The sequence below is a fragment of the Lactuca saligna genome, chromosome 4, assembly GCF_052625555.1.
Source record: "Lactuca saligna cultivar CGN05327 chromosome 4, ASM5262555v1, whole genome shotgun sequence".
Classification (NCBI taxonomy): Eukaryota; Viridiplantae; Streptophyta; class Magnoliopsida; order Asterales; family Asteraceae; genus Lactuca; species Lactuca saligna.
The window spans coordinates 90,821,001-90,842,172 of record NC_136420.1 but is presented as its reverse complement, the minus strand read 5'-3'; the positions used below and the strand labels follow the sequence as shown (position 1 = coordinate 90,842,172).

Genomic DNA, 21,172 nt, shown 5'->3' with positions numbered 1-21,172 from the left:
TTTCATTAACACGTTTTCTTTTTTCAAATACCGAAGACAACTTCACCGCGGTATCCACTGGAGTTTAAAAAAAAGAACAAATTACACGAATGGTCTTTTAACTTTATAGTTTTTCCTTGATATGGTCCCTACGAAACTTTTTTTTTCCTGAGATGGTCCTTACGGAGTAAACTTTGCACACAAAAGGTCCTTATGACTAACTTTGTTAAAAGATTATGTTAATTATATGTGAAGAGACGAAAATGCCCTTTGTTTTTTTTTAATATTTATTTTAATATGTTGTTAAATTGAAATAAAAAATGGGACCTTTTCTCTCTCTCTCTCTCTCTCTCTCTCTCGTTATATCACTCCTCTCTCTACCCTCACCTCTCTCCCCTTCCCGTTTTTATTCACCACTGGCCAAGGAAGAGTCTGCCAGCCACTAGTGCTAGCCACCAGAACTGCCCCTTCCTTCCTCTTTCTGTCGCAATCCAGATCCACAAACACTCCCTATAGATGTTGTTGTCCCCCTCGATCTCTACAGCCCTGCCAAAAGGCTTGGTCGCCGGAAAAATGAACCAGAAAAAAGGAAGATGTTGCCTCCGATCTGGTCCCCTCCACCTCCTTCTCCAGTCGAGTAGCATCACCCCAAACACCCTATGTTTTTAAGTATCATAGAATAGGAAAATAATGGACATATGAGTACATCGCGTATTGCATAAAAGCTGACTGAATTGGTAAACCGAGTAAGCCAAGTGAAGATGAGATAGAGTAATGGTCCCACTACTTGCCGATGTTGAGAAGCATTCAACTTCATGAATTTCATCATCCTTTTATAATCATAACTTATATTCAATGGGAAAATCATCGAGATCAGTTACCTATACTCCACATTCTTCCAATATGTCAAACATATATTTTTGCTGGCTAATTACATGACCTTCACTACACCAAGCAACTACAATTCCCAAAGATATTTAAGAGGACCCAAACATTTGATGTTAAAATGCGCATATAAATGAACTTTGGCATCTACAATATTCTTTTAGTAACACAATATCTATGTATATAACGGAGATGATGTAAATCGAATTCTCTCAAAAAATAAAAACCGTGTGACCTGCTTTAGACTGATGAAAATCAATTTTAATAAATGCTTTGGTAAATGCTTATACTAATTTCGCGATGTCTGTCATAATCTATAGATGGAATTTTGTAGTTTGAAGACACGATTTTCATTTGCTTTAGTGAAACCTTAGGGCACTTTCATGTACATCTCCTTATCGAGGTTGTCATGTAAGAATTTGTTCTTTTCATGTAGTTAGGGCACCTAATGTTGCTTTTTGGAGACAACTGCCAAAAACACATTGAGTCGTGACCAACTTCACTATATAGGCAAAGGTTTCATGAAAATTTATGTATTTAGTTTTAGAATATACTTTTGCCACTAATTAATGTGCCTTGTAACATTCCACTTCTCCATATTTATATTTGATTTTATAAATCCGATTTGATTCTATCATCTTTCTTTTAGAATTTCATCACGATCCGATTGATGATATAGAGATTTATCGAACGGGTTGTACTTCATGTGTATGGCAAGCATTGAGATCGTTTTAATAAAGATTCATTTACAAAAGTTGATATAATTTTAAGAACACTTAAAATATAAAATAGAAAATAGCATCATACTGTCATGATTCATTTATGAAAAATTAAATACCCTTCTATTTTTATCCCTACTTATATAAGATTATGATCTGTTGATAGCACTAATTCTATATTTTTATCTAATATTTTCGTTTTAACACTTGACTTGATCTAATGAATAAGAAAAAAAATGAAGATATTTGATTTCTCTTCATTTATCATGTAATCCTACATTCATTTGCGTGGGTACATACAACATACTACATTGCACATTACACATACAGGGTCGGCCCTAGAGTATGGGCAAGCTGGGCGACCGTCCCGGGCCTCGCCAACTCTCAGGGCCCCTACAAGTTACTATTAGTGTATATATACGGATTTAGATGATAAAAAAATATAATATGCGGCAGATAACAAAAAGCAATAGTTGAGATGGTTGAAGACTTGAAGCGTAGGGGTTAATATTGGTGAGTACGCTTGTGTTCGAAACTTGCTATTCACATCTTTTGATTTTTTTTAATATTTTACTTCAGCCTTTATTAAAGGTTATGGATCTTTTTTTGGTGTGCCCTCCCAAACTCTTGGTGTGCCTCCAAAACGACGCAAACAATTGCTCAATTATCAAGAAACTTGTTTTGAATTATTTTACTTATTAATTATTAAAGGCAGATATTTTTTTGTGCTTCTCAAAACGGCTCAAACGATTCTTCGGTTATCAAGAAGTAATGAACCGCCTAAGGTTGAAATGCAGAACTATTTCGCAAAACGATTTATTTTGAAGGATTATCACCACAACACTAGCAGCAGCCTCTTGAATGTTTGATTTCTAAAAGTTTGATTTTCATCCGGCCCTAGTCAATATCCAAATAAATAGATTAAGGTATCTAAGTTTTGATTTTTGCATACGATTATAAGTGTAAGTACAGTAGCTTTGCTAAGATAGTTTTTTTAGTATGTTATTACTTATGTGTGTTCCAGTAAGAAGAGTGTTAAAATTTAGATGTTTCTAAAAGGATTTATAGCTGATAGGAATATTATATAGAAAAATAAAAATAAAGGAGATAATTTGCTATCAATTTGAATTTTGTGAAAGTCATTTTGCTATTTATAATTCGAGGCAAATACTATATGTAAACTTTTTTTAGTTTTTAAATTTCTATGCTATTTGTTAATTTTATTTTTAGAAATCAAACATGTGCATTCATATTCAATTAGGTATTACTTTAGTAATAATTTTGATATAAACTTCAATACTTTGATGTGAAACAGATTGAACTTTTTTTTTACTGTCATCTGAAATTGTCAATCTTTTTATATTCAACTTGCCTCCATTATGTATATTTTCAAATTGCTAATTTATATTTGGCTTCATTTATCATTCAAATATAAAGGCTTTGTTAAGTTCTTTTTATTTTTTTATTTTTTTTGTGTGGGGAATAAATTTTTTTGGACCAGCCATAATTATATTATTCACCAAGAGAAAGATATATTCATTGAAACTTGAAAGCCTCGAAACATGCATTCATCGACGAAGTTTCTTTTTTAAACCTTAGCAACTTCAAATAATTGTACATTTTAGTGAATTAGTACATGCCACTTTTTTGCATATGAACTCTAGTTACTTGACTACAAAATTATATAATTTGAAGGGTCTTATTTTTTTTTTTTTTTTGCCCTGGACCTCAAGTAGTCTAGGACCGGCCTTGTACACATACACACCAATACATTCAGACACAAAAAAAAACACACACATGAAAAACATAAAAGTTCAAATCTAAAGATGGCGTAGAATAATAATAACGACGCATAATTTATTTCAAATATGTAAATTTATCCGACAAATACATGTAATTTTAATGATTTTCATCAACAAATACACATATTCTTAAATATTATTTAAATATTATATACCTCTCTTTATGTAAATGGTGATGTACCACTAAAACATTAATAATCAAATTAATGGGAATCCAGCCTTCCTATTATAGTGCCCCTCCTCGTGTATTTGGGATAACTTTAACGAACAGGTTGCGTGTATTAAATCGTTATGAATATGTTAGGCAATTAATTTAATACCCAAAAATAACTAATATTTCATGAGAAAGGATAAAAAAAAATGACTAATATTTCATGAGAAAGGATAAAGAAAAAGCCAAAGTTGGGCCATATGAGTCGATCTCTTTATTGGGCATTTTTTGAGATGGAAGTTTCAAGTTGATTATAAAACTTCATTAAAGGGGAAACAACATTCTCCTTGCATTATTGTATAGAGAGGTTATATAAAAGGAAAGTATGAACCTGTCAAAGAAGGAAACTGCTGAAGAAGGAAACCAGAAAGGAAGGCAACAGAGAGTCCTCCCTCCTTCACTCCACTAAAATTGTGCGAATCTAACCAACAACGACTCATCCAAATCTTTCTCTTTTTCAAATACATCTTCAAGATTTCTTGAAAATGTACACAAGAACCCCACACCCTTTTTCCCTTTCACCCCCTCCATTAACCCCGACACCCTCAACATTTCAGTCTTCCACTCACAGACTCACAATCTCTTCTTCATCGAAAGCAACCTCACTTCCTTTTTTCAAATGTCATATGCAAAATCTTTGCGTCCACTTATTATGCATACACACGGACACGGGTATGTGTGCTTTTCGGTAAAAGATGTTAACTTTCTTTGAAGGGTTTGTGCGTTTTAGGGCTCTTGTCGCCTTTTCGTTACAATATGCGTAAAAATCTCTTCTTTTTTACACCCACTATGATTATCTTGCTTTCCCAAACAGCCCTTATGTTAGTCTACATGAGGAGTTGGGTGGTGTTGATTTTGGTTCTTGGAAGCTTCTTATTTGTGATTTCTGAAACCGATACTGTGAACATTGGAGCAATTTTAAACTTTAAAACCATCAATGGGAAGGTTTCAACGATTGCCATGAAGACTGCTGTAGACGATGTCAATTCTGATCCCTCCATTTTACCAGGCAGAAGATTGAGTCTCTCATTTCACGATGCAAACTTCAGTGGTTTCCTTAGCATTGTCGGTGGTAATGTTATTTTTTTTTTTCAACTTCAAAATATAATAATTTTGAAATTAGAAATTAGAAACAAAATTCGCACAACAAAAGAAAAGAAATCGGGATGGAGATTACGATTCATGATTCGTATATTGAAATTTTAGGGGTTGTTCGGATGTCAATTTTGAAAGTGATTGTTTGATTATAGTGATTTTAGGTGGTAGCAATAATTGCTGTTAGTGTCTAATGTTTAGTCAGCATATTCGATAGTATATAGTATGATTAAATGCAAGAAATAACGATGTATTTTGTTCATTTTTTTATAATAGCATCCTAAGAATCATTTTATTTTTTAAAAAATCTACCAAATTATGGCAATATAATCCAATTACAAAGCAATTTTCACTTATATAACCGGGTAGATTTTTCAAAATACAATATCCTAAGAAAAAAAAACTTAAAGGACAATGTTTTAATAAGAAAAAAGAATACGATGAGAAATTGGATCTTATTAATGAGAGACTCTTCACTCTCCATTAACAACTTCATTCTTTAATAACTATGATTTTCAGCTTTGAGATACATGGAGATTGATACCGTAGCCGTTATCGGTCCACAAAGTTCAGTAATGGCCCACGTACTTTCACATCTTGCAAACGAACTCCACGTTCCATTTTTATCATTCACAGCATTAGACCCTTCACTTTCACCTCTTCAATATCCGTATTTCATCCAAACCTCCCCTAACGACCTTTACCAAATGACTGCAATCGCCGAAATGGTAACCTACTTTGGTTATCGAGAAGTAACCGCAATATTCACCGATGACGACCAATTCCGTAATAGCATATCCACATTAGGCGATCTACTTTCCGAAAGGCGGTGTAAGATCTCCTATAAAGCAGCATTAACACCCGACACCTCATTATCTCCACAAAATCTAACCAACAAACTGCTTAAAGTACGGGCATTAGAATCTAGGGTTATTATCGTAAATACGTATTCAAAAACCGGTCTTTCGGTTTTCGAAACCGCCAAGAAGCTCGGGATGATGAAAAAAGGGTACGTCTGGATTGCGACGACTTGGTTGTCTACGGTTTTGGATTCCACAGGCATTTCCGGAAATGAGACGTTGTTTTTACACGGTGTTCTCACGGTCCGGCCCCACACACCGGATACGGAGAAGAAACGAGAGTTTGTAACGCGGTGGAAGGGTTTGAGTAACGGGTCGATCGGGTTGAACCCGTATGGTTTATACGCTTATGATACGGTTTGGATGATTGCGTACGCGGTTGACAAGTTTTTAAACGAAGGTGGAAACATTTCTTTTTCGAATGATTCGAGGTTGAAAGCGGTGAAAGGTTTAAATTTTGGAGCACTTAGTTTTTTTGATGGCGGGAAACGTGTTCGGGCCAAGTTATTGGAAACAAATATGACGGGCCTAACCGGCCCGTTTTGGTTCAACCGGGATCAATCATTGGTGAACCCTTCGTTTGATGTAATCAACATGGTTGGGAACCAGCGTCGGGTTGTCGGGTATTGGTCGAACCACTCAGGGCTATCGATTGGGGTTCCCGAGCCGCTTTATGCAAAACCATCGAACCATTCTTCTTTAAACCAACGGTTAGGAACCATAATATGGCCCGGGAACACGAAAGATAAGCCTCGGGGATGGGAGTTTTCAAATAACGGAAAGCCCTTACGGATTGGAGTTCCATTAAGAGTTAGTTTTAAAAAATTTGTCACACAAGTCAACGGTTCCCATGATATTCATGGATTTAGCATCGATGTTTTCATCGCGGCGATAAAGTTGATTCCATATCCGGTTCCTTATGAGTTTGTTAAGTTTGGAGATGGCTATAAGAACCCGAGCTACAACGATCTTGTGCATAATGTTGCGTATAATGTAAGTTGTTACAATCATAACCTGGTTGTACTATACTGGGACTGAGACTAAGACTACTGATGTCAATGGGACAAAAATTGCAATTTTTTGTTGGGACATTAGACTATTATAGTCGGTCTGGATCTCTTGTTTGTGTAAAAGACGTAAATACCTTCCTCATCCTTATTGTTGAAAATATTTCAGGTGTTTGATGCTGCTGTTGGTGATATTGCAATTGTGACAAACCGGACAAAGACAGTGGACTTCACACAACCGTATATAGAGTCGGGGTTAGTGGTGGTGGTCCCCGTAAAGAAACTAAACTCGAGTGCTTGGGCTTTCATGCGGCCTTTCACACCGCTGATGTGGGCGGTGACCGGATTTTTTTTCATCGTTGTTGGGGCTGTTGTGTGGATACTGGAACACAGGCTTAATGATGAATTTAGGGGCCCACCTAAGCGACAGTTGGTCACCATCTTGTGGTAAGCAGTTTAGATACCAATACTTAATATATGAATCAACCAATTGTGTTATTTGTTCCTCATTGTTTTTGTAACTTGTAAGACTTGCTTCTTGTTGTTTTGCAGGTTTACCTTGTCAACCATGTTTTTCTCACACAGTAAGCATCAAAACTCCAAACATTTGATTATTTATTAGTAAAAAATCAAAATTATATTAGTTTAAAGAAATGAATGAAAGTACATTGCTATTTCAGGAGAAAACACAGTGAGCACCCTTGGTCGGATGGTTCTGTTCATCTGGCTTTTTGTGGTTCTAATTATCAATTCAAGTTACACAGCCAGTTTGACATCGATCTTAACTGTTCAACAACTTTCATCTCCAATAAGAGGAATTGATTCATTGATCACAACCAATGAACGTATCGGGTTTCAAGTGGGATCATTTGCAGAGAATTACTTGAAGGAAGAACTCAACATCCCACAATCAAGACTTGTGGCTCTTGGATCCCCAGAAGAATATGCAACAAAACTTAGCACAGGAATTGTGGCAGCCATTGTTGATGAAAGACCTTATATCGATCTTTTCCTTTCATATCGCTGTCAGTTTCAGATTGTTGGCCAAGAATTCACTAAAAGTGGTTGGGGATTTGTAAGTATCAATTTGAAAATTTTGAAAAATATTATGTTTGACTCAAAAAGTCAAAATCATGTGATTCTTGTGATTCTTCCCTCAGGCGTTCCCGAAGGAATCGCCATTGGCGATCGACATGTCAACCGCTATCCTAACATTATCCGAGAACGGAGAGCTTCAAAAGATTCACGACCGTTGGCTCAAACGGGAATCGTGCGCTTCTCAAGATTCCAATTCTGATTCCGACTCCGACCAGCTTCAGCTCGAAAGCTTTTGGGGACTCTTCCTCATCTTCGGAATCGCTTGTTCCATCGCTCTCTTGTTGTACTTCGGAATGATGCTTTGGGAGTTCGGAAAACATCATTCCGATTCCGACACCCCCGAGGAGTCTCAGAAGACGGGGTCGGGGTCGGGGTCACGGTCGGTGCGGTTGCAGAGGTTTTTATCGTTTGCTGATGAGAAAGAAGAGGTATCTAAGAGTAAGTTGAAGAGGAAGAGGGAGAGGTTAACTGTTAATGGTGCGGAAGTTGACTCGAGGAATCGGTCAAACCGAATTCAAGCGGAGGTTGATGATGAGCAAAATGTTAATAGTTGATTGCTCGAATCGTGTGTTGTATAAGATATTTAGTATGGTTTAATTTTAAAACAGGCATATGGATGAGACTTTTCAAGCTTTATGGAGATTGTGCTTATGATAGGATGAGGGTATATACGTCTTTTGTACAAATGAGAGATCGAAAACGAATTGCTCATTCTAGTTCATTTGTTGTAAAAGACCAATGTAGTAAGTAACTTATAGTAACATACTCTTAAGAATTTATAGATTTAAAATTGTATACAAGGCCAATGCCATAAAATAGTATTTGGGGTTAAACATGAAATTTCTTAAAGTTAAGGGTTGGTTGTGCTTTTTATTCAAAGTTGAGTTTTGCCTGTTCTAAACCCTCAAAACCCTCTTCTGCTTCACCGGCCACCCACTCTATCTCTGCAAGTGAAAATGGCAATTCGCCATTATCAACCTCCATTCGCCTCCACTTCTTCTTCTATCTCTAGTACGGATTTATTCAAACCCCCTAAACTTTATCTTTCATCGTCTGTCCGGTGCAATATCTCTGTCGCTTCCAAACTGGAACCCGAACCTCATCCAGTTTTCACCTCCGTTAAGTCATTCGCCCCGGCCACCGTAGCCAACCTCGGGCCTGGTTTCGACTTCCTCGGCTGCGCAATCGACGGCATCGGAGATTACGTCACCCTCACAGTCGACCCCCTAGTCCGACCCGGCAGATTATCAATTGCAGAAATCAACGGCGTTGACAAGTCTTCCAAGAGGCTCAGCAGAAACCCTCTATGGAATTGCGCCGGAATTGCTGCAATCTCCGTCATGAAGATGCTAAAAATCCGATCCGTGGGTCTCTCTTTATCCATCAATACATGTCTCCCCCTTCGAGGCGGCCTAGGCTCCAGCGCCGCTAGCGCTGCCGCTGCCGCCGTTGCGGTTAATGAGATTTTCGGAGGGAAGTTACAGGAATCCGATTTGATACTCGCGGGGCTCGAAGCTGAAGCGAAGTTATCCGGTTATCACGCCGATAACATTGCTCCGGCAATCATGGGTGGGTTTGTGTTGATCAGAAGCTATGATCCATTAGAGTTGATCTCCTTGAAGTTTCCACCGGAAAAGAATTTGTTTTTTGTGTTGGTGAATCCTGAATTCCAAGCACAAACGAAGAAGATGAGGGCGGTTCTCCCGACGGAGATAACAATGTCGGATCATGTATGGAATTGTAGTCAGGCGGCGGCGTTGGTGGCAGGTGTATTGCAGGGAGATTTGGTGGGGTTTGGGAAGGCATTATCGTCGGATAGAATAGTGGAGCCACGGCGGGCGCCATTGCTTCCGGGTATGGAAGATGTGAAGAAGGCGGCAATGGAGGCAGGAGCATATGGGTGTACGATTAGTGGATCTGGGCCGACGGTGGTGGCGGTGACGGATGATGAAGATAAAGGGAGGGAGATCGGGGAGAAGATGGTGGAAGCTTTTGTGGAGAAGGGAAAGTTGAAAGCTTTGGCTATGGTGAAGAAACTTGACAGAGTTGGTGCTAGGGTTATTAGTCATACCTCCAGCCATTGAAGAAGAAGAATAAAGATTCAAGCTTTTTCATGGGATGGTGGGATAAACATAAACTTGATAAAGTATCAAGTTTCAGATTGATTACATGTAAAAAAATAATTTGGTTAGCTTTTAGAACATTAATTTGATTGACACAGATTCATGGATTATCAAATATCAATCTTCAAGGGCCAATTGTAACAAGACATAATACCATAGTCACGGGGGGAAGTTACATGGAAATATAACGTTTTTTCTTTAATTATTGATAAAAGTTAATATTTTAGTTTCTATAATAAAAGATTATTTTTATTTAAATATAAATCTATTTATGTTTTTAAAGAAAGAGTTAACGACTATTTTGTTATGTTTTTATCTTTTAAAAAATAATAATATTATAGACTATTACAAGACCATTAGTTCAGGGCGAAGCTTCAATATTTGATTCGGAGGCACATATATAATATGTATAAAAATTGGTAAGCAGTGATCAATGTCAAAATTTTAGAGAAATTTACAAAAATAGCCATTTACACTAATGATATTACAAAAATAGCCAAAAAAAATCGAAATTACAAAAATAACCACCCATTTCGCAGATGAGAAGGTCTCATCTGCGAAATGGGCTTCTCATCTGCGAAAGTACAAGTGCCTAAAGCACAGTTGTGCTTTAGGCACTTGTACCTTCGCAGATGGCCTTTTTTTTTTTTTTTTTTTAAATTTTTGCGAAAGTACAAGTGCCTAAAGCACAGTTGTGCTTTAGGCACTTGTACTTTCGCAGATGAGAAGGTCCCATCTGCGAAATGGGCTTCTCATCTGCGAAAGTACAAGTGCCTAAAGCACAGTTGTGCTTTAAGCATTTGTACTTTCGCAAATGGCCTTTTTTTTTTTAATTTTTGCGAAAGTACAAGTGCCTAAAGCACAGTTGTGCTTTAGGCACTTGTACTTTCGCAAATGGCCTTTTTTTTTTTAATTTTTGCGAAAGTACAAGTGCCTAAAGCACAGTTGTGCTTTAGGCACTTGTACTTTCGCAGATGAGAAGCCCCATCTGCGAAATGGGCTTCTTATCTGCGAAATGCCCTTAATTTGATTATAAAAACGTTTTTTTTTTCCTTCATTTTTCACCCTTCACTACACAAAAACTCTCTCTAAGTTTGGGTTAGCTCCGATTTTTTGCTAGTTTTTGAAGAAAATGGAGGATTATGTCAACAATCCCGCAAATATGGTTAGATTTTTACTCTTTTAATGTCAACAATCTCTTTTTTTGTATCATTTGTTGTATTAAGGATGTGTTAAAAAAGTTTAATTTTGTTGTGTTTGATAGGGTTAATATTTTTTTAGTTGTTGTATAACCTGAAATCTTGTATATTCTAATCGTATAGTTGTTTATATAAAGTGCAAAATAGTTGTTTGTATATATATTTGTCGTATAGGTATAACGTTTGTATAAGTTGAAAATTTGTGGTATATATAATGTTAGAAATTGTTTGTGTTTGTCGTATAAGTAAAACATTTGTATTAGTTGAAAATTTGTTTTATATATATTGTTAGAAATTGTTTGTGTTTGTAGTTTAAGTAAAACATTTGTATAAGTTGAAAATTTGTGTTTTATATATATATATATATATATATATATATATATATATATATATATATATATATATATATATATATATATATATATATATATATATATATATATATATATTGTTAGAAATTGTTTGTATAAAATGTTTATATATTAGTTGTATAACTTTGGAATATTGTTTTCTATCATTAATATATTAGTTGTATAACTTGGGAAATTGTTTATATATGTGTATGTTATTGTTTTTTTATGGGAAATATATATATTAGTAATTAAGAAATTTTATTTGCAGTTTGTAATCAAATATTTTTTAAAAAAAATATTTTTTAGTTATCTAATTTGTTTTTGTGTTTTTTCTGCAGCATGATTTTAGTTTAATGAATACGAAAGCCTTTGCGAACTTAAAAGGCTGTGGCGGTAACATATGGGAAGTATTTGAAGTTTTAGATGATGCCCGACGTGCTATTTTCCGAGATACTGTCTTCGGTTATTTTATTGATGTCCCTCGTTTACAAGGGGACGCATTATTGTTTCATAAAATGTTCCTTCATCAGATCCGGCCGGACCCTGTTTTATATCCAGATGGAATAAAACGTTTATATTTTCGAGTAGGCAATACGAAAATGGTGTATGGGCCGGAAGAGTTTTGTTTGATTACCGGCTTCAAATTTGCGGAGTATCCAAAAAACATTGGGAGAAAAGGGTCAGAAAAATTAATAAGCAGTAAAAAAAAATGTTTACTTCGTGAACGGCTATTTCCGGACCATACTAATAGTTCGGTGAAAATAGGCGACCTGAAAAGATTAATTTTAAATCAAACATTCCTAGCACTTGACGATGTTGATGCAGTTAGAGTATGTTTGATATACATTTTGTGTGAAGGTTTTTTGGGTAAAGAAGTTAACGATCGGGTGCCACAAGATTTGGTCAAAGATGGAGGTTTAAAATTAATTCGTTTAATATTAATAAAGTTGATTATTATACTTTTGTATGCATTTTTAATATGTTTAATATTTTAGGCGGGGGTACCACCAAGACAAAACATGCTACCGGGTGATGATGAGATGACATATTTTTATTATATGTCATTTCAAGAGTATGTATATGGTGAAGGGAAAGCAGTTCCATCCCCAGTACGGGACCATTTTAGGAGACAAGACGAATCTTCGTCTAGTATGTCGTCCAGTGGTCGCTCTCATGGTAGAGGTCGGAGCAGTGGGAAACACAAGCTAGACGAGGTGTTGAAACGGCTACATGCATTGGAGCAGCATGTGTTTACGAACCGACAACCTACAGAGGTTTTTGTTGAACAAGTGAATAATGAGCAATTTTGGAGCGATGTTTTTAATGATGAACAGGTTAGTTACACGCTACACTATTTATTTAATTTTATTAACATATATGAATATCTGTGTTCATATTTTATATTTGAAAATATAGGTTGTACAGGATGAAGTAATGAATAAAAACCATACAACTGAAAATGTTTTTGGTGATGCTCAAGACGAGAAGGTTGTTATAGATGTTACATTTACGATTATAATAATTACTTTTTAATAAAGTGTCTTTTTTTATTGAGTAAAAAGTTATATTTTTAATGTAGGTGTTGGAGGAGAGGAATGAGTTTGCGGGGAACAAATTCGATGATGATGTGTTTGATGTAAATGATTATAGTGGAGTTAAAGAGGTTATTATAGTTACATTAATATAAATATTTTGTTTATTTAGATAATATTGCTGATTAAATTATGTGTATTTCGTTATTAAGTATAACGTATTAGTTTTAATGTAGGAGTGGGAGGAGAGGAATTACAATGCGGGGAACAAATTTGATGATGATGTGCCGGACGAAGACGAACTAATAATAACGGGAAATGTAGATTATTTTCAAGACGATGATGATGACAAAGAAGTTACACCCGATAAACCGAGGAGTCGAAAACCATCATAATATTTGTGCACTCCTTTCACCGAGGTATTCGTTTTATTTATAAACCAATGATTATATGTTTTTGTGAACTATATTAAAGATATAGATTTAAACATTTCAATATTGTTTTTAGTTGCAGACGACAACAAAGCAAAAAAGAAGAACAAAAAAGAAGGTTGATATGAAATCAACAACCCCCGTTCCTACTCCAGTTTTTTGTGTCGCTCATGACTTCTCCATGTTGCGCTTGCAACCTTACGTAGCAGGCGGTGAGGATGTCATTCAAAATTATGTATTGCATTCATATGATGTCCAGCATCGTTTGTTTAATTTCGTGTTAGATAGAGATTTTTGGAGCTCATTGTTTGGGCATACACACGACGGCTGGTTGGAGTCAGCGGTAAATTAATTGTTAATTTATTCTTTTAAAAGTTATTTGTTTTTTAGTCAATAACAACAGTATCATGTGTGCAGCATATAACCATTTGGTACCGACTTTTGATGGAGAGACGGTTTGAGAGCGACCGACATACAATAATGCCTCCAAATTTTTTTGTTTCTCATGCTTTGGAAGAAGGACAGGACTGGAGGGCGTTTATGGCTGGTATTGCTACGTACCCCAACTTCATGGTTGCTTGGTGGGATGTTGATACGGTAAACTTAATAGTTTATACTTAAAATAATATCGTTTTTTTGTTATGTTTTTGTATTGTGATGTCTTTGTATTGTGATGTCTTTGTATTGTGATGTAAATAAACATAATTTTATTTTCTGATTCTCATACAGGTCTTATTGCCGATTCATTCATCCCCTAATCATTGGCTATTGGGGGAACTACGATTAGCGTCAATGGAAGTGCATATTTATGACAGTCTTGGTAGAGGTGCTTATGAAAAATTCCAATCTGAAGGAATTTTTTCCAAATTTGAACGTCGGGTGGCAAATTATTTGGACAAGATTAAGTATTGGGCTCGGAGGAACATCCCAAGGATTCCATTGAATATGCAATTCATTTATGAAGAAAACGTTCCCCAACAAAGTAGTCATTTGGGAGATTGCGGTGTTTTTCTTTGTATGTTTATGGAGCAATTGGTTTCAGCTCAACCAATACGTGTTCTTATTGACCCAAAGAACGCAGCTTTAGAGTACCGTCTCCGGATGGCAAAAATTATATGGGGGTCTTGTCTTGGTCCTATGTAGTTGGATTATATAAATGTATTTAAAAATTAATGTTGGATTTCATTATTACTTTATTTTTACAGTTTACTCAACGGACGGCAAAAATATACGTTACGACAATTACAACAAATTAATGACCTACTAATTACTTAACATTACATAGAACATAAGAACGACTACAACATTTTTTTTAACGTTACAAATACAACAATTTATTGACCTAACAACTTCAAAACCATAAAAACAATATTGAAAAGCTTACAACTTGTAAACAAGAACTGCCAAGAACAACACCCAACTACAAACCAATGCTATCTTTAACTTCTTATTTTCTGATTGAAAGAGCTTATTAGAGTTAGCTACTTTGGCTATTACCATAGAAGATTGGTCCTTCTCTTCATCAACCCAATTGATAAACCCGCATTTTGGTCCCTGTTAAATTAAATATTTACAGTAAGAAAATAAATTTTTGTGATGTAAACACGAAGGTTTAAATTTGAATGACGTTAACAACATGATACCAAATATGGGCAAGCGTAAAACAATCTTCCTGGGTTTTTAGATGTTCCCGAAATCCTAACGATACGTTCTCCTCCGCAATTGCAGTATGCCATTAGCCTTGTTTTTCTTATAAATAGGAGTTGCTTTCACTGATATAGTTTTCATACTGAGTGACACCCTTTTATAGAAGAAATCATTATACAGACAAATCTTTTTGACTATGAAATGAACTAGTTTGACTATGAATTCAAAAAGTTGAATTACGAAATCCAGACAAGTACCTTCTGTAGTTTTGTCTTGTCGGTCAGTGAAATTTGACTATGAAATGAACTGGTTTGACTATGAATTCAAAAAGTTGAACTACGAAATCCAGACAAGTACCTTCTGTAGTATTGTCTTGTCGGTCAGTGAAATTTGACTATGAAATGAACTGGTTTGACTATGAATTCAAAAAGTTGAACTACGAAATCCAGACAACTACCTTCTGTAGTATTGTCATGTCGGTCAGTGAAATTTGACTATGAAATGAACTGCTTTGACTACGAATTTAAAAGGTTAAACTATGAATTGTGAACCATTAGAGATACAATATTTTCTCTTTATAATCTCATTTGTGTGATGATTGTAGAGCACTTTCATCGGTTGTGAAAATGAGTACTAACATCGGAAGAAGCTTTTCTCAACTACCAATTTTCTTACATAACCTTCAACGAACAAATCCTAATACCTACACAGCAATCAAGAAAACCGATACCAACCGCTTCCAATTCTGTTTTGTGGCTTTAGGTTGCGTGGTATGACATACTAATTTTATTGACTTACATAATATTTCATGGTAATGTATCTCGATTTGTTTTTACTCATCACTAATATGTGTTCGTTTTTATGTAGATTCGTACCTTCGTTAAGTGTTTCATACCCCTGATATATGTGGGTTATTTACCCCTTATTGGGAGCTATCTGACAACCATGTACTTCGCAGTGGCTGTAGATGGAAATCATGAACCACTTCTCTTAGCAATTGGTCTGGGAACCTTAGAGTGTGAAGAATCATGGAGATGGTTCATGATGAGGTTAAAAGATTGTTTAGGTCACGACATAGAGGTTGGTTTCATAAGCAACATGTGTGATAAAATAGAATTTGGTGTTTATAGTGCCTACCCGGATTCCTATCATGGATATTGTCCTAAAGATATAGCTCGAAAGATACGTGACTGTGTGGGACGTAACAGTACGGAAGCTAAATTGTTGTTTTGGAAGTCATGCAATGCATACAACGTTGATGAATTTTACTTGTGTTTGGAAAGGTTGAAAACTGAATGTAGGAAATCACCTTTATTTTCCTTGCATAGTCCAATTTACTGGCTAGACGATATTCCGATTTCAAAATGGACACGAGCATTTTTCCCAAGAGTACGCTACAATGTTAAATCGATTGACGTCCCTGAAATTTTGCAAGTTCTATCCAGGCGTGAGTTTCCTATAACAACGATGATTGAGTTAATCACCACGTCAATACAATCCAAGTATGTTGAACGGGCAGACGTGGCGGGTAAGAGAGATTGTTTTATTTACTTTTTTTAATGTGTTATTATTTGTATTAAAATATCAAAATTTTCAGGGAGGTTATCTGGTGGGTTGACCCCTTACGTTGAGGGGAAAGTTCAAAAATCTGTCAACAAGTCTTACAATTGGAATGCTAGACGTTTGTATGGGGATAAATATCAGGTCGATGATAATTTTGCAACCACCAACGTACAACTTGAACGAATTGTATGTAGTTGTGGTAAATGGCAAAAAAGCGGTATACCATGTGCCCACGCTATAGCATGTCTTAGAACTCGTACATCTGAATCCATAAACAGATTGGTTGATTATAAGTTCACTAGTTATGTGTATCGACTTGCATATGGATCTGAGTTGGTGAATAGAATACCATCGCATGTGCATTGGGAAATACCAAATGAAACGGTGGTCCTGTTACCTCCCTCAATGCAGTAGTTATTCATGTAGCACCTTTATATAATTAATGTCGTATTATGTATTGGCTTTTGAGGAAACAACACATATTAAAAGAAATGGACTTTTATTAAATACTGATGCCTACAGACAACAAGCTACTTAAATAATGAAAATCCATTACCATAACCAACATGCATATTAAAAATAAGGGACATTCTTTAAAACATTCCATGCATCTAAGTGGGTAAACTCGCTACCATCATATTCAAAACGGTATAGTTCCAAAGCCACCTGCCGTAGAATGTCTTCAGCCGTATTTGCATGTTCAGAATCCAACTCGTTGTAAATACGTTGAAATTCTTTCACCTTCCTTTTTAAATCCAGAAACTTGGCTTTGACATCTTTTCTTCTTCGATATTGACTACGCCCCATTAAATGGTGAAACAAATGACAGACACGAGACCAAAATGATCCAGCACGAACTTGTGGGGGACCCGGTGGAAAATCCTCCTCTACAGTTATAATCCAAGCTTGAACCAAAGCGACCTCCTCTGCGTTCCTCCATGAATGTGGTGAATCCATAATTGCAGGGATGGAAGTAATACGAAACAACTACAACGCATATTAAAATCTATTTATAACGACTCCTTCATTTGCTGCTGCAATGGCTTGTCAATTCAAGCAGCAATGTATTGTGTTGTCACTCGTCCGGGGATGACTTGTCAAGTCAAACAGTGCTCTGTTATGTTTTTAGTATAGTACACTGCGTTCGTCAGTTAATTTTGACTATGAAATGCAGACATATTAGAAGATTGGACTGCGAATTTGTGTAGAAAGTACTATAAATTGATCTTATGTTACACAAATACTTTATTAAATAAACCAATACTGCTGTTCAAAAATTGTTTTTTATATTCCACTCTGTTAGTTTCAATCAAAATGAGTTCTATATCATGGAGCAATGAAGAGTTCTTGGTTCTTACACATGCTTATATTCATGTGTACGAGACAAGCAAGTTGAACGATCCAATGTTTTGGACCCGTTTAACCAAAATTTTCAATGCTGAAAACCAAAGGGCTACAACAAACGATCGTGAAGAACTAGACATATTAGCAAGATGGTATGAAATGAAAACCGAAGTTCTATTATTCAACGATCTTTATACCAAAATTGACGACACCCGTTTAAATGCTACTGAGGAGGTTATCTTGGAAGCTGCTAAAGAAGAATACAAGTCATTAAGTAACGGGTTGGAATTCCAGTTTGAAGCCCCTTGGAATATTTTGAAATATATCCCGTTTGTTTAGAATCTATTTTAGTTTATTATTTGAGTACTAGGTTATTTTCATGTAGTAGGTTATTTTCATGTATTATTTATCTATTTCGTATGTATTTCTTTTATAAAAAATGTATTTTAGTTTATTATGTGAGCAACTCGTATGATTAACTTGAGTTAATAAATGGTCATTGCATTAGTTATCACGATATATTAGAATACATTAGTAACAAGGATTCCATGAACCATTAAAAACATCACAACAATTACATGAAAAACAACGACATAATACGAACAAAGCATTAACGTAAAACACAAGTCCATTGGTTATTCTTAACACAAGACAGAGCCGTCTACTTGAAATATTGTTTATCTCTAACAACCTTCCAAACTTCCTCATATTCGAAGTCTCTGCCGTCATGCTGACAGATATAAAACTCTGTAACAACTTCCAAGAACTCTTCTTCGTCACGATAACGAACATTGTTACGTTTCGCATAACCACATGCTCGATTGAACCATGTCACTTGTTCCTTTACATCCGTCCACTTAGTAACAACATCTGATTTTTCTCTTTTTTGCCCTTCTCCCATCTCATGGTTAAACAAAGATGTGATGCGGCTCCATTCATCACCAATTAGGCAATGCGGGGGAGCAAGTAAACACACACCTTCCTTAACACTTAGCCAGCATTGTGTTAGAACTAACACCTCGTTTGTCGTCCATGGCCTTTCAGAATTGGAACCAGGTACTTCATTCGTAGAACTTGCTGCGTTCGACGACATTTCTAATAATGGGAATTCGTTTCGTTTAGGTGATTCGGGTGTTTGGTTATTATATCGTGAACATCTATTTATATAAGTAAATAGACTATCAATTAATACTTTGACTACGAAATGGTTATATTTGGACTACGATTTTTAGCTTTATGCAGTGTTTTGTCATGTCAAACTGTAATTTATCTCTTGTCCCTTAAGGGCCCCACTTTTATGTGCAGGTTACTATAGTGACTTGTCATTACTGTCTATCTATACAGGTTACTACAGTGTTTTGTCATGTCAAACTGTAATTTATCTCTAGTCATTTCAAAGTTGGACTTGTCATTACTGTCTAGTTTAATACAATATCGACTTTATTATGACTTCCTCTCACAAAATCGAAATTTGCTCATGCAACGAAGTTGATTGTTATTATTGTGATTTGGTAGACCATTTTTTTACACCACTGAAAAACGCCTTGCTGAGAAGGATGAGCAGTTCATACACATTATGGTTAAAAAGGATTGTTTCGAAGACAAAACGATAATTAGGGATGACTATATAACAATGGAGAAAGATAAGTACCCGTTGCAGTTCCCTGAGTTTTAAAATTACTTACAGATTAGGTTGAAAAAGGATCGTTTGTTGTTTTTTTAAATAACATGTTGTAACTGTTAAAAAAATATGCAAACTATATTTTTTAATATAAAGTCTTCACTAATTAATACAATCAACAAACTAAACAAAAATATGAAAGCATAGCAACGTCTTGTAAGATTTAATAAAAATATTACAATACATAATAATTTAACAACTCGTCAATACTCTTCATTTCAAGGATGTTTTATATCAAAATCAGCATTATAGGTTTGTGAGCAACTCGCTGAACCACCAATATTAAATGCCATTTCTGCAGTAGAAATTATGTGACGTGCTCCGCTACCAAACGCCCTTCCAGTACAATTATTTCTCGTGTGTCCAATTTGACCACATGTAGAACACTCTTTTATAATTGGACCCTCGCCTTGGGATGGAATGCGGTCTGTGTTTCTTGGCCTGCCTGGCTGACGTTTATCCATTATTGGTGGCTTAACAATCATCAAATCATCGGGGATCTCCCATTCGGATGGCTTTGGCAGAGGGTTTATTGATTCCTCATATGTTTTCCTTAGTGTTTCGGTAAAGTAAGCATTTAATGCATACCTCGAGCAGTCTTCGTAATTGTTCACTGTTAAACATCTTATGACATGACCACAAGGTATCCCATCAAGTTGCCAATGCCTACATGTACATGTCATATGTTTGAAATCAACAATCACATTTTGTGTCCCCTTTTTTACCTTGCATTTCATATTAGAGATCATGCGAACATCTCATTTGCTAAAACTTTTCTTGTTCTCTTTTACAATTTCATCCGCCCAAGGGGTAAGAATTGTTGTTGCTTCCGCTAAAAAAAGAGCCAAAATGAACAAGTTAAGATCAATAACATCAAAATTAATAAAACATTAATATTAAAAATTTACTTAATACCTGCAAAGTTACGTCTTTGAAACCACCATTGTTGCATTGTAGCACGAAAAAAATCGATCAACATAAGTATTGGCACCTTACGCGCGTGTCTAGATAATGCATTTATAGACTCCGCACTGTTGGACGACATAAGATTGTATCGGTTCCCTTTAAAATGTGCTCTAGACCAAGTTTCTGGATTTATACTTTTCAAATACTCCCATACTGGTTCTTTTGTCTTTTTCATAACATCCATGGCGGCATCAAAAGCATCAACTGTGTACGCCCTACACGCCTCCCAAAAAATTCCTTTAACCGTCTTACTCTTGCCGAATCTAGAGACTATGTTGAAATACAAATGGACACCACATATTCCATGATGAGCGTGAGGAAAAATGTTGGCAACGGATGTTGCTATAGATGGAGACCTATCAGATATAATTGTAAGCTCCTGCATATTTCCTATGCAATCACGTAGTTTTTGAAAAAACCATGTCCAAGAATCGGTACACTCATTTTTGCATATACCATATGCAACCGGTAATATTTGGTTTTGTCCATCCTTAGTAACTGCAAGTAACATGGTACCTTTGAACTCGCCCTTTAGGTGAGCTCCATCTACTACTAGGGTCGGTTTACAAAAATTGACAAAAGCGCATACCTACCATACATTGTATATCTATTCAAATACACCAAAATATAAATTAAAAATTAATATAATATGATAATACTAACCGAGCAACCGAGTG

At 35.7% G+C, this 21,172-nt stretch overlaps 2 protein-coding genes and 1 pseudogene across 2 annotated transcripts; all 3 read left to right on the top strand.

The window, feature by feature from the left end:
• The first annotated feature begins 3,862 nt into the window (after nucleotides 1–3,862).
• LOC145042373 (glutamate receptor 3.2-like) lies at nucleotides 3,863–8,267 on the top strand. The gene is made up of 6 exons (XM_078990771.1): nucleotides 3,863–4,668; nucleotides 5,211–6,544; nucleotides 6,728–7,005; nucleotides 7,111–7,142; nucleotides 7,239–7,633; nucleotides 7,719–8,267. The coding sequence occupies exons 1-6, from the start codon at nucleotides 4,353–4,355 to the stop codon at nucleotides 8,208–8,210; spliced, it is 2,847 nt and encodes a 948-aa protein (XP_078846897.1). The 5' UTR covers nucleotides 3,863–4,352; the 3' UTR covers nucleotides 8,211–8,267.
• A 250-nt stretch (nucleotides 8,268–8,517) lies between these two features.
• On the top strand, nucleotides 8,518–9,894 carry LOC145042374 (homoserine kinase pseudogene; annotated as a pseudogene).
• Nucleotides 9,895–15,886: 5,992 nt separating this feature from the next.
• On the top strand, nucleotides 15,887–16,918 carry LOC145039892 (uncharacterized). The gene is made up of 2 exons (XM_078987892.1): nucleotides 15,887–16,469; nucleotides 16,539–16,918. Exons 1-2 carry the CDS (start codon nucleotides 15,887–15,889, stop codon nucleotides 16,916–16,918), a joined length of 963 nt encoding a protein of 320 aa, XP_078844018.1.
• Nucleotides 16,919–21,172: the final 4,254 nt, after the last annotated feature.